The sequence below is a fragment of the Bos mutus genome, chromosome 13, assembly GCF_027580195.1.
Source record: "Bos mutus isolate GX-2022 chromosome 13, NWIPB_WYAK_1.1, whole genome shotgun sequence".
Lineage (NCBI taxonomy): Eukaryota > Metazoa > Chordata > Mammalia > Artiodactyla > Bovidae > Bos > Bos mutus.
In genome coordinates, this window is record NC_091629.1 from 58553703 (window position 1) to 58567223 (window position 13521).

The following is a 13521-nucleotide window of genomic DNA, read 5'->3' on the forward strand; positions in this document are numbered from 1 at the left end:
AGGGGATCTTTTTGACCCAGGAATTGAACCGGCGTCTCCTGCACTGCAGGTGGATTCTTTACCAACTGAGCTATCAGGGAGATCATTGCTAAATTAGGTGATGCCAATTAATTATAAGTGGCAGTGGCTCCCTGTTGGTGATACCAGGCCTCTTCACCAGGCCCCAGGCCTCTGTGGACTTCATTCCCACAGCCTTGGATGTCTTTCCCTCAGTCCTGTTTTTCTGATCATCTCAGGCAAATGTCCTTGCTCCCCTGAATGTTAGGAAAATCATTTTCCAATTCCATGTTCACCTGGGCCCTCGGCTTTCGAGAACATTCAGTAGCTCCATTTTGCCTCTAGAATAAAACATGATCTGTCAAAAGTGGGAATAGCTGTTGGTGGGGGTGAGGGACACATATGGTGGCTTGTTTGGCCTCCTTCTGATAAAGATCATCGGGGGGCAAGTGACAGGAGTCAGGAGTATGTCATGTTGCCAGAGTAGCCCCGTTCTTCTGCTCCCCCATGTCCAGGCCCCTGGCAGTGTGGTCTTCTTGCTCCTCCATGAAGAGATGAAGCTCATTTCTCTCTTGAGTTTGGCCCGGTGACTTGTCTTGTCCAAAAGGATGTGGTGGAAGAGATGAGCCTGGCCGCCAAGAGGACCACAGCTGTTCTTTCTCCTGAAACTGCCCAGGTGCCATGTGGCAAGCCCAGGCTGCCCCACTGGATGATGAGAGACGGTAACCCTTCATGCTGGTCACTCCAGCTGATAGCCAGCCATCCCCCAGAAATGTGAGAGGCCAACCTAGGCTGGCCAGTCGCCAGCCCACCTGCCATCCAACTGTGGATGCACGGGCAGCCAGATCAACTGACCTGTCCAGCTGACCTACAGACTTGTGAGCAATGTCGGTGCTTATTCATTTTGGGATTTGTTATGCAGCATTATTAGGCAACAGATAACTGATACGCTGGACAAGCAAAGCTGGAGGGATAACCGATTTAGCTCAGTTTATTATTTTAAAAACAGGAAATATTGAAAAAGTACAGACAAATTCGGTGAATAACAGAATGAATCTCAGATGGCCAACACTCAAGTCTATAAAAGTCAAGGGCTTCTCATAACTTAGATTTTTTGTGAGTATACTATCGTTTGTTCATCAGAACCCTATTAATAATAGACATGTGGGTGTCTTTTTTCTTCTGTTTGGAGAAGGAAATGGCAACCCACTCCAGTATTCTTGCCTGGAGAATCCCATGTACAGAACAGTCTGGCAGGCTACAGTCTGTGGGGGTCACAAGAGTCAGACAAGACTTAGCTACTAAACCATCACCATTCTTTTGTTAAATACAAATGATTAATGTTGTGTATACATGCACAGTTAATATTTACCATATTTGATTAATCATTTTTGTGAATGAGTTTAAAGGAAAATATAGATGTTATTTTCCCCCAAATTGTTCAATATATATCTCTAAAAAATGATGATATCCTAAATAACCATATAACATAATTAACAAAATGGTAGTTGTTTTTCTGGAAGAGCAGAAAGAGAGAGTCATTCACAGCAGAAACTTCTATTATAGACTGTTCATGTCTGCTGCCTTCATTTACATTTTATGTATCTTAAAAAAAATTCTTCTGAATTATATAAACGGTTCTCTATTTATCCTCCGTGTTGCTGATTCAGTAGTCTGTTCTATTGCATCTGCTTTTTGATGCTTCAAAATTATTTTGGCTAATGTTTTGATTTTAAACAGAATGTACTTATTTAATCAATAAAGTATTTTCTTTTTTTTTTTTTTTAAAGATGAGAAGGTCATTGCTGAGGTGCTAAGGATGAAAACTAAGGCCATGGACAGTTAGGGATGTTGTTCAGAGAACTTTAGCTTATAACGAGCACTTCTATTGTGGCTCTTTTAAGATACCTTCAGTTTTCCAGGGAAGGTAAATGAGATCTTTTGATCATGTTACCCACTTGTATCCTGTTGTAGTCCAGATGGTTTTAATTTTAAAGCATATGCCTTGAGGAAAATGAACCCTTGAGGGAACAAAGGACAGGTAAAGAATATTTACCTTATTTGTCATGGAGACACTGTTCACAGAAGAAAGTTAAAAAGCAGAGCAAATATGTGGTGAAGTTATGGTCCCCAGCCCAATTCCCACCTTCCTGAGCAAAGCAAAGTGTGTGGTTCTGAACACAACCCATTAGGACATCCCAGACTTCACTGTGGCCAAAGGAGTCAGTAATTACAAGGGCACATCCCTCTGTCTTATACTGGTAGAGATTTTTTTTTTTAATCCATTATGTTAGAAATTTTAATGTGAATTTAAGCATAGCAGACCTCTTTATGTCAAGTGAATTTTGATGCACAGCTATCATAGAAGTCGAAAGAATGTTGTCCAGGTTGTTGCAAAATTTTTCATAATGAAGTCCTTTCAGTTGAATGGCTGACTAGAGGTCTCATATATATGTATATATATATATATATTTTACTTTACAATATTGTATTGGTTTTGCCATACATCAACATGAATCCGCCACAGGTGTACACGTGTTCCCCATCCTGAACCACCCCACCCCGCCACCTCCCTCCCTGTACCATCCCTCTGGGTCATCCCAGTGCACCAGCCCCAAGCATTCTGTATCCTGCATCAAACCTGGACTGGCGATTCGTTTCTTATATGATATTATACATGTTTCAGTGCCATTCTCCCAAATAATCCCACCCTCTCCCTCTCCCACAGAGTCCAAAAGACTGTTCTATACATCTGTGTCTCTTTTGCTGTCTCACATACAGGGTTATTGTTACCATCTTTCTAAATTCCATATATATGCGTTAGTATACTCTATTGGTATTTTTCTTTCTGGCTTACTTCACTCTGGTAGAGATTTTTTAAAGAAAAAATTTGGCCTTGCTGTGTGGCTTTTGGGATCTTAGTTCCCCAACTAGAGATTGAACACACACTCTTGGCAGTGGAAGTGCCAAGTCCTAACCTCTGCACCTCCAGGGAATTCCCTAGATTTTTTTTTTTTTTTTTTTAAAGAAATAACAAACCTCAAAAGCTCAGATGAGAGGATGGATGTCTGAGGAAAAATGGTGGGAACATTCATTTATCCCTTTGGCATAACTTGCCTCACTTTCTGTCTAGGTGGAGAACCTCTGATTTAGATCCTATAGAAATCCTCTCCATGAATTTCACAATTACATTTTCTGGCGCCTAGAGGGTGCCTACCATTTGCCACACTCTGTATCAAGGCTGTATGCATACCCTTAGTACCTCATGCAAACCTTCAGGGTGGAGTTTAGTTGCATTTTACAGATAAGAAAAACAGATTCAATTCAGGGATCTCTTATTTCATACCAAGCAATTAATACTATACTACTGCATTTGTCCATTTTTTATTATTGTAGTGAGCCTAACTGTGGAGAAGACAATGGCAACCCACTCCAGTACTGTTGCCTGGAAAATCCCATGGACAGGGGAACCTGGTGGGCTGCCGTCTGTGGGGTCGCACAGAGTCAGACACGGCTGAAGTGACTTAGCAGCAGTAGCAGCATTTGTCCATTATAATCTACTGAATTTTTCTCTGTTAAGAATAATTAACACCTGGGGATCATAAAATCCCCCTTATATGGTAAAGTTTCCAAAGTAGAAATGATTATACCAGTATATCTCTATTGCAATCCACATCACTCTCTCCGTTACTCCTAAATCTGCATTATGTCTGTTTCTTTTAGCCGAAGGGGAAAACTTAAACGATGAAAACTTGCATAATCCTGGTAGGGGAATAGAAAAAGAAAAACTCGGAACTTTGTGGTATTTCTCCAGTGACTCAGAAAGTGTGAAAGTATTAGTTGCTCAGTTGTGTCCAATTCTTTGCGACCCCATGGACTGTAGCCCACCAGGCTCCTCTGTCCATGGGATTCTCCAGGCAAGAATACTGGAGTGGGTTGCTGTTCCTTTTTCCAGGGAATCTTCCCGACCTAGGGATCGAACCTGGGTCTCCTGCATTGCAGGCAGATTCTTTACCATCTGAGTCACCAGGGAAGCCCTCGTGGTATTTCTTCAGTGGCTCAGAAGAGCTCTCCACATTAAACTGTGTTGGATTTCACTGTGCTTTGGTTTGGATAGAGAGAGGGTTGATTACAAACAGCAAAGTTTGAGCTAATATCAGCTTATGAGGTAGTCTCAATGCTCACATGAAAGAAAAACTTAGATTAGGTCTTTGAAGGCAATTTGGATTTTATTATCCAGGAGGTGATTTTAGAATTAGTCCATGAAGATGAAAGGGAAAGATGTTCATCTATTTCTAAACCATTAGATGTCACCAGGGTAAAGTATTGGTTTCTATCACTGTGCTAATAGCCAACCAGAGAGGACATTTTTCTCACATGTTCTTTTTTGGCCTGTTGCATTGGGTTATTCAAAATGAAATATGACTTTTAATTTAAAAAAGTTAATCACTGAAAATCTTTCTTATTTGAAGGTTTAACTAATGCTATCAATCAAATACATTCACCTAGAGATAGATGATCCTTCTCATCCATTTATCCTCCCTTCCCTTCATTTTGGTTGAATAATAAATGTCTTCTCTCTTCCTGAATTTATAGTAAACTTTTCATAACCAGGAATTGCATCGAATCCAGAATCTCTGACTCTTTAGGGCGTAATGGATAGAGCACGCTGCACTCGGTGATGCTCCCTGAACATTTCTGATGGTGGGGATGACATTTCAGTGGTGCACACCTGTCAAAGAAATGCTATGCAAGAGAGATTCTTATGGACAGCAGCATGGTAATAGACTTCGGATCTGCAATGCATCACCAAACACTGACCTAAACCCAGCAGGGTTGGAAGATTATTGACAAAGCATGGGCTGCAAGCCTAGGGAGAAGCTGGCAGCTCTCAAATGGACAGATGTCAAGGCCACTCAACATCTTGGCCCGGCTGAGAAGGTGTGCCACCCATCCATCAACCAGCCAATCAATATTTATGGAATGCCAACAAGAAAAAAATGTGATGCTGGATCCTGACATATCAGCTGTAGCTGGGCTGGGTATTATGGAGGCTTATTAAATGTGTGTTATTTCTGCCTTCTTGTGGTTCGAGTTATTGTTGCTACTGTGGCTACTATTATTATTTTGCTTGGCCCAAGTCTGTATTTCTCTGACTGCAAGCGAGGAGGAAATTACATTCCTTTTCCAAATTCCTCAACTGTGTTTCAAATACATCCCTGGAGCACAGATGCCACATGTGATTATCAAATGGTTCGCAGTAGAATAAATATACTTTCTCTGCTGAAAAAGGAAGAAACCAACAAAATAAAATTAAGCGCAGGGCAAGGGATTCTAATACACATCTCCTCTAAAAGCTGTCCTGCACATGTATGAAGTTTGCCTTCAGAAAAGTCCTTGGCTGTAAATTCCCACTGGCTATCTATTTTACACGTGGTAGTGTATATGTTTTCATGATACTCTCTCCATTCATCCCACCCTCTCCTTTACTTTCCATGGCGGTGAGGAGACCGTGATGGAGAGCGTGAGATTTCCTGGGCAGCTACTGCCTTAGAGTTCTGACCAGCCTCTGTGGCCAGGGGGTTTGGCTGGAGCTGCGGCAGCAGCAGCAAGCCCATTGCCGATCAGCACCTGTCAGCCCTTCATGGGCATTTTGATGCTGAAACTATCTTATCCAAGAGCCCGAGTCTGCAGAGCAAAGATAGGGTGTTGGGTTTTATGCCCATGCCCAGAAGACAGAGAGTGAGTGAGTGATAGTCGCTCAGTTGCTTCCGACTTTTTGCTACCCCACGGACTGTGGCCCGTCAGGCTCGTCTGTCCATGGGATTCTCTAGGCAAGAATACTGCAGTGGGTTGCCATTTCCTTCTCCAGGCCCAGAAGAGAATGCCTGAAGAAACTGGCAGGCCTCGGGGCTGCACAGCTAACCAGAGGCTCAGGCCTCCTGGACAGGAAACACTGCTCTGGCCAGAGACAAGGGCTCAATGCTCTCAGAACCTCAGGCAGCAGCATGCCTGGAGGATCCTCTTCTGTGCCCACCCCACGCAACCACAAGAGCTCTTCTCTTCTCCTAGCAATCATCCAAACCTTTCATGCCTGCCTCCTCCATGGAGCCTTCTCGGATTGCTGCCCTGTGCACCAGTCTCTAACTCCCGGACCAGTTACCCAGCTACTGAACACATCTGTACCCCTTGCCTCTGCTTCTTTGCCAAATTTCTATTAATACCCTATTCACCCCAGAATACACTCACCCCTCCTCCAAAGTCTGCCTAGTACCTTCGTTTAGATCCGGGACCAAAAGCCACCTCTTCAAGGAGGCCTGTCCCCATTTCCCCAGGCAGAGATGACAAGAGTTTTGCATTTCTCCACACTCTCCTTTACTACGAGGCAGTGCTTGTAACCACCCCCCTCACTGGTGGCAAGTCCTGTCTCCACCACTCATCAATTGTGTGACCTTGCACACATGACTTAATCTTGCTGTGCTTCAGTTTCCAAAATGGGGGTTATAACGTCCACACTTATTTCAGGAGGTTAGGTTTAGAATTAGTGCACACAAAACACGAAGACAGTGCCTTAAACACGTGTGGCTGTTAGTCATTCAGTCGTGTCTCACTCTATGCAGGCCCAAGGACTGTAGTCCACCAGGTTCCTCTGTCCATGGGATTCTCCAGACAAGAATACTGGAGTGGGTTGCCATGCCCTCTTCCAGGGGATCTTCCCAAACCAGGGATTGAACCCAGGTCTCCTGAATTTCAGGCAGATTCTTTACCGTCTGAGCCACCAGGGAAACCCAAGTAACTGCTTAACAGGCGTTATGGTTCCTTGTATCGTTTCAACCGTGGGTATACTTAGCATCAGTGATTCAGGCTTCTGTGGCCTCTTCACGGGACATTGCAGGCTCCTCAGAAGCTTATCCACCAAAACTAATAGCTTCATGAGCACCACACTAAAGCCCCAGTTCTCTTTATCTCTTTTTATGCCCTATGACTTAATTTTAAAACTTTATTACTATTTTTTAATGTTTTTAATTTATATGGCTGTGCTGAGTCTTAGTAGCAGCACGTGGGATCTGGTTCCCTCACCGAGGCGAACCCTGGGCCCCCTGCATTAGGAGCAGAGTCTTAACCACTGGACCACCAGGGAAGTCCCTGTGCCCTTTGCCTTTAAAATCTACTTCTTGCTGTAGAAAACATCAGAATACACAAAACTAGAGTGAAATCTCTTGTAAATACCATCATCCAGCTTCTATGATTATTAACTCATGGCTAGCTTTATTTCCTCTAATCCCCCTTACTCTGTTTTCCTCTTCCCCAGGCCCCTAGCTATACTGAAGGAAATACTGGGCATAACATTTCTCCCAGGGGCGACTTTTTAATGAACTTATCCTATACTCCTGGGAAGGATGATATATTCTCCTTGTGCCAAGTGGGGAGCACCTCCAGGATTCCAGCACCCTACTGTTTGGACCACAGAGCCTCCCAGTGCTATGGGCCTGAACTTTGACCTGCCTTCCTCCCATAATCACTTGCAATAGTAGTTTTTATTTGTTTATTTTTAATTAATTTTTTCAAAATTGGTTTTGTAAACCAGTAAACAAAGACCATGATCTGATCTGTGGTGCCATCCAGGCTTTGTAATAACAAGCCATGATGGATGAGGATCTTTGAAAATCACTTGATAATTGAGAAAAATCTCATTTACCAGTCAGAGTGGCCACTGTGTCTTGAGTCATTGGCGCCTTAGGAGGCAAGGATCATCCTTGCCTGACTCATGATGACTGTGTCTGAGGCAATTGGACACTTGGGGATTTCACTGCTGGCAATGAAGAATTTCATTACCCTAAGAACTCATTAGTCCTGGAGGACTTTAGGCTGTTTAAAATTGAACTTTCAAGAACAAGTTTGCAAATGAAATTATTTAAGATAGAGGACACTTCCACTTCGCTTTTGTTTTTGTTTAAAGAATATTCTTATAGCTCATTACAAGGGAAGACTTACTTGTGGGGGGTTGTGTTCGGGTTCAGAAAATGAGTGGGGGGAACCATTCTGTTGTTTATATTTTTGTGCTTGGATCAATCCATCAGAGATGAATTTAGTATCTCCTAGCTGTAGACAGGGGAGAAAGCAATGGCAACCCACTCTGGTATGCCTGGAAAGTCCCATGGACGGAGGAGCCTGGTAGGCTGCAGTCCACGGGGTCGCTAACGGTCAGACACGACTGAGAGACTTCACTTTCACTTTTCACTTTCATGCATTGGAGAAGGAAATGGCACGCCACTCCAGTGTTCTTGCCTGGAGAATCCCAGGGACGGGGGAGCCTGGTGGGCTGCCGTCTATGGGGTCGCACAGAGTCGGATATGACTGAAGCAACTTAGCAGCAGCAGCAGCAGCTGTAGAAGGGGAGGCAATTAGCTGGCACATGTAATGCTACTGCTCTTTTTTTTTTAACTTTTTATTTTATACTGGAGTATAGCCCATTAACCCCGGAGAAGGCAGTGGCACCCCAGTCCGGTATTCTTGCCTGGAAAATCCCATGGATGGAGGAGCCTGGTGGGCTGCAGTCCATGGGGTCGCTAAGAGTCAGACACGACTGAGCGACTTCACTTTCACTTTTCGCTTTCATGCATTGGAGAAGGAAATGGCAACCCACTCCAGTGTTCTTGCCTGGAGAATCCCAGGGATGGGAGCCTGGCGGGCTGCCGTCTGTGGGGTCGCACAGAGTTGGACATGACTGATGCGACTTAGTAGCAGCAGCCCCATGGCCCATTAACAACATTATGATAATTTCAGGTGCACAGTAAAGCAAGTCAGCCACTCTCATACATGTATCCATTCACCCTCAAACTCCCCTCCTGTCCAAGCTGCCACATAACATTGAGCAGAATTCCCTGTCCTATATAGCTACTGCCTTTTCTGATGGCTTGTGGACAGCTGGTGACTGACAGTGCAGAAACCAGGCCCACGCTCATGGTCCTTCTCAGAGCAAGGTTCCAGGCACCATTTATAATAATGTCTTGTCCGTGGTTTAGTGACTTCGATTTGATGACTTCACATCCTTGTGTCTGAAAGTGGTTTATTAGCAAGGATCTAGGGTTGTAAGTCACAGGGAGTAAGAGACACTTCAAATCAAAAGTTCTCCAACCTTTTTAATATATCTTCCTTAGTATTTCAGATGGTAAAGAATCTCCCTGCAATGTGGAGACCTGGTTTCGATTCCTGGGTCCTGTTGATCCCTGGGTCAGGAAGATCCCTTGGAGAAGGGCATGGCTACTCACTCCAGTATTCTTGCCTAAAGAGTCCCATGGACTGAGGAGCCTGGCAGGCTATAGTCTACGGGGTCACAGAGAGTCGGACATGATTGAGTGACTAACACTTTCAAGCTCATTCACTTTTACCAATCCTAAACACACACTTACAAATTCTGCATGATGACTTTAAACTGCAAGTAAGGAGATCAATCCTGGGTGTTCATTGGAAGGAATGATGCTAAAGCTGAAACTCCAGTACTTTGGCCACCTCATGCGAAGAGTTGACTCTTTGGAAAAGACTCTGATGCTGGGAGGGATTGGAGGCAGGAGGAGAAGGGGATGATAGAGGATGAGATGGCTGGACAGCATCACTGACTTGATGGACATGAGTTTGGGTGAACTCTGGGAGCTGGTGATGGACAGGAAGGCCTGGCATGCTGTGATTCATGGGGTCACAAAGAGTCGGACATGACTGAGCGACTGAACTGAACTGAAGGTTAATGGAGAGTGGGGACTATGGTCTTGCATATTAGCAATGATCTTTTTAAAATGCTACAGATTGGAATTGTGTTTTCCCCTTTACTCTTTTCTGCCTTTTCGGTAATGACCAAGCCCTGTGTGCTTTGTCTGTGCCCCAGACAGTCTCTGGTCAATTCAATAATTGTAGGAACACAGTCTGATCTACCTGGTCCACTCAGGACCTGTCCCTGGCCATTCTTTGGTCTTTTATAATACACTCTGTCTTTTATAATAAAAACGATGCTTATAAAATAATGGTACAACTTGGACTTAGAAACACAGAGCTTGGGTTCCAGTGTTGGCTTTGATATTTACTGGTTGTTTGACCAGGCAAGTCAGGCAGTCTTTCCGAGCCTGTTTCCTTATCACTAAACTGAGGAGGACAGCCTTTATTTCAATTACCATAAGTTTGTCACGAGAAGTAGAAGAGATGAGTAAAGTGAATAAAGAAGTAGAAGTGATTAAAGTGAGCTTCAGTCACTAATTGAAGTTCATATGTTCTATCAAGTTCACTCAAAAACATCAGTAATGGGGAAGTATTAGGTTTCAAACTTAATCGATATTGATTGACAAACCACTTGTCTCAATTTCTTGATATTTCTTACATGTGAGAAATTAGGCATGAATTTTACTTGGAGAAGAAAGAGGCTATATTTTCATGTTTAGTAGAAAAATAGGTTGAAGAAAAGTCATACTACCATTGGGTAGTGTTGCATAATAGTATATCAAACAGTATATCACACCTAAATTAACAATACTGTATTGTGTATTTGAAAACTGCTAAGACAGAAAATCTTCATCACAAGAAAAAAAATTTTTTATGTGACTATGGGTGTTAATGTGACTAAGATGTTAATGAACTTATTGTGGTGATCATTTTGCAGTATATACAAACATGGGATCCTTATGTCGTATGCATGTGCACTCAGGCGTGTCCGATTCTTTGCGACCTCACAGACTGTAGCCTGCCACGCCTCTGTCCGTGAGATTGTCCTGGCAAGAATACTGGAGTGAGTTGCTACTTCCTCCTCCAGGGGAGCTTCCCGACTCAGGGACAGAACACCGGTTTCCTGCATTGCAGGCAGATTCTTTACCACTGAGCCAGCAGGGAAGCCCCGTTATGTTGTATACCTGACACTAATTATGCCTTAGTGAAAAATACTTCAAACCTATGCCAATTACATGTACTGTTTTGTCAAAAGTATGAGCTTGTACAAGGTTACAGCGAAAACACTTTTCAAAAACATATAGACACAGACCTGAGGGGCAAAAATGTTCTCTGCAACAGTTGCAAGAGATAAGTGAAACTCATAGGTTTACATTCACCTTGTGGTGAGTTCAGAAAGGATTTCTTATTACTCCTATTTTATCGTTAATAAGGTGGCAAGTAATTCCTATTCAACTGAACAATATGGTTGAAAGAAAATTCTAGAAGAATGTTGCCATATTAAAAAAAAAGTCGAGAATTTAAAAAATATAGCCACAATAAAGGGAAAAGTCACAGTATAATTTCGTGAGGCACTGAGATTATTTTTCTGGTGATATTCAAGCCTTAAAACACAGAACAGAGTGAACTAAAACCCCACTCCTGATGTCCCAGACATCCCCAGAGGCCCAGTTTACCTGTTAAACCAGTCGTCTGTGTATCTAGGGTACGGATAGGGATCATTGCTGCTGAAGTCGTAGCTCGCCTCAGCGTTCTGCAAAACACAAGGTGCATCACCAGGTCATAAATCCAGAGCACGGGCATGAGAAGATGCTAAGAGACGCAACTGTCTCATGTGGACGGTCCCTCACCCAGGGCTATGTCAACCTGCTTTCTGGACCAACCCTTGAAGAGGCGACAGAGCAGGTGTGTGTCCATGGAGGTTTCCATCCTCTCCTGGTATCCTCTTTTCCAAGCTCCCTCACCCCATCCTGTTCCAGGTTCTCAAAGTGTTAGCAAATTTGGGTTCTGTGCTACCCAGGACCATCTCCATTTTAAGTTGAGGGACCACTGTGGGTCAGTGGGGCTCACTTGGAGCCAAGACTCACATTAAGCTTCCCTGGACTGATGGCCAGAAGGTTCTAGTTCTCTTGTCACAAGTGAGGAAGCCTCTTGCTTTATGTAGAACTCATTCCCAGCTCCCAGCTTTGGGCTGACAGAGGCTTGTCTCCTTTACAATTACGAGTGTTAAACCCAAGACCCAAACACTGGCCACAATATCAACCTCATTTATTTACTCAACAAATATCATTGAGTCTAATATATACCAGGGGTTCCCTGGTAGCTCAGCTGGTAACCTGCAAGGCAGCAGACCCCGGTTTGATTCCTGGGTCTGGAAGATCCACTGGAGGAGGGATAGGCTACCCACTCCAGTATTCTTGGGCTTCCCTGGTGGCTCACATGGTAAAGAATCCACCTGCAATGCAGGAGACCTGGGTTCGATCCCTGGGTTGGGAAGATTCCCTGGAGAAGGGAATGACTACCCACTCCAGTGTTCTGGCCTAGAGAATTCCATGGATAGTCCACAGGGTGGCAAAGAGTTGGACATGACTGAGCCACTTTCACTTTTCACTTTCGTATACCAAGGACTTTTCCAAGGATGGGAATACAGTGGTGACATCCCTGCCCGCGTGTAATTTACAGCCTGATTAGGGGGACAGATATCAATCCAACAAGTAAATACAGGGTTGCAAACAAGGGTCCTCTTAACCCTACAGGTTACAATGAGGAGTTTAAATTCTATGCAGTCCAGCACCTCCATTTTTCCCACTAAGAGTCTTGCTCCTCAGAAATCAATAATGTACTCATTTTATTTGTCTCTAAGTGATTTCATGTTTTAATTTTTTCCATCTCAGTCTTTTATTTTGGTCCATGATGGGAGATGGTCCCCCACCATCGGGTGGCTAATCCTGTCCTTCCTCCTCTCTGCCTTGTAGGTTGCCCAGGGATGCAGAGTTCCATGAAGCTCCTCTCTTCTCATCCCACCCTCCCTCCTTTGTTTTTGAGGTCTGCAACCAAGATCCCAGATGGTTTCCTGGTTCACAGTATCCACTTGGCTGGGAATCACTGGGTTAGGTGCGGATTCCAGCTTGGAAATGTCTTGATTCCAAGGCACCCTGAGACATTTTCAGGAGTTGTGCCCTTTTATGAGACAAAACACTATAGTTTGTAATAGTGTTACATGATGTTTGCATGATGTTTTTAAGAGCAAATTGACCAGTTCCATGAGTCTGGGTTTCCATTTGTTGGAAGGCAAAGGGCCATCAGTAGCTGGAACGACCTGAATTGTAATACTAATGTATTAAAATAAATGTGCTTGGGGCAGAAGTCACCTTGAAATTTGTTTAAAAATTTTTCATTTAAAAGTTTTTAGCTTTATTGAGGTATAACTGATACACAAAATATCCCGTACATTTAATGTGTACATCTCGCTGAGTTTGGACATGTGTATATACTCACGACACCATCACCACAACCTAGGTACTCAACATACCCATTACCTCCAAAAACATCCTTGTGTTCTTTTTTTTGGTAAGAACATTTACCATGAAATCTATCCTCTGAACATATTTGATAGTATATAATACTGTATTGTTGACTATTACATGACAGAGGTCTAGAATTTATTCTTTTGTGTAAAGGAAACGTCATATTCATTGAAAAACAATTCCTCATTCCATTCAAAATTTGGACCAGTCATTGTATATTGGACACTGAACATGGCTATCTGTGTTCTAGAATCTAGGTCTTCCCTCAGTTCCTGGCTTTAGAGAG

At 43.4% G+C, this 13521-nt stretch overlaps 1 protein-coding gene across 1 annotated transcript in view; it reads right to left on the reverse strand.

The window, feature by feature from the left end:
- Positions 1-13521, reverse strand: part of PCSK2 (proprotein convertase subtilisin/kexin type 2) — a 240628-nt gene that overhangs the window by 43012 nt on the left and 184095 nt on the right. Inside the window, exon 6 of the mRNA XM_070381797.1 lies at positions 11385-11461. Coding sequence (XP_070237898.1) covers positions 11385-11461 — 77 coding nt within the window. The remainder of the gene's footprint in view (positions 1-11384; positions 11462-13521) is intronic.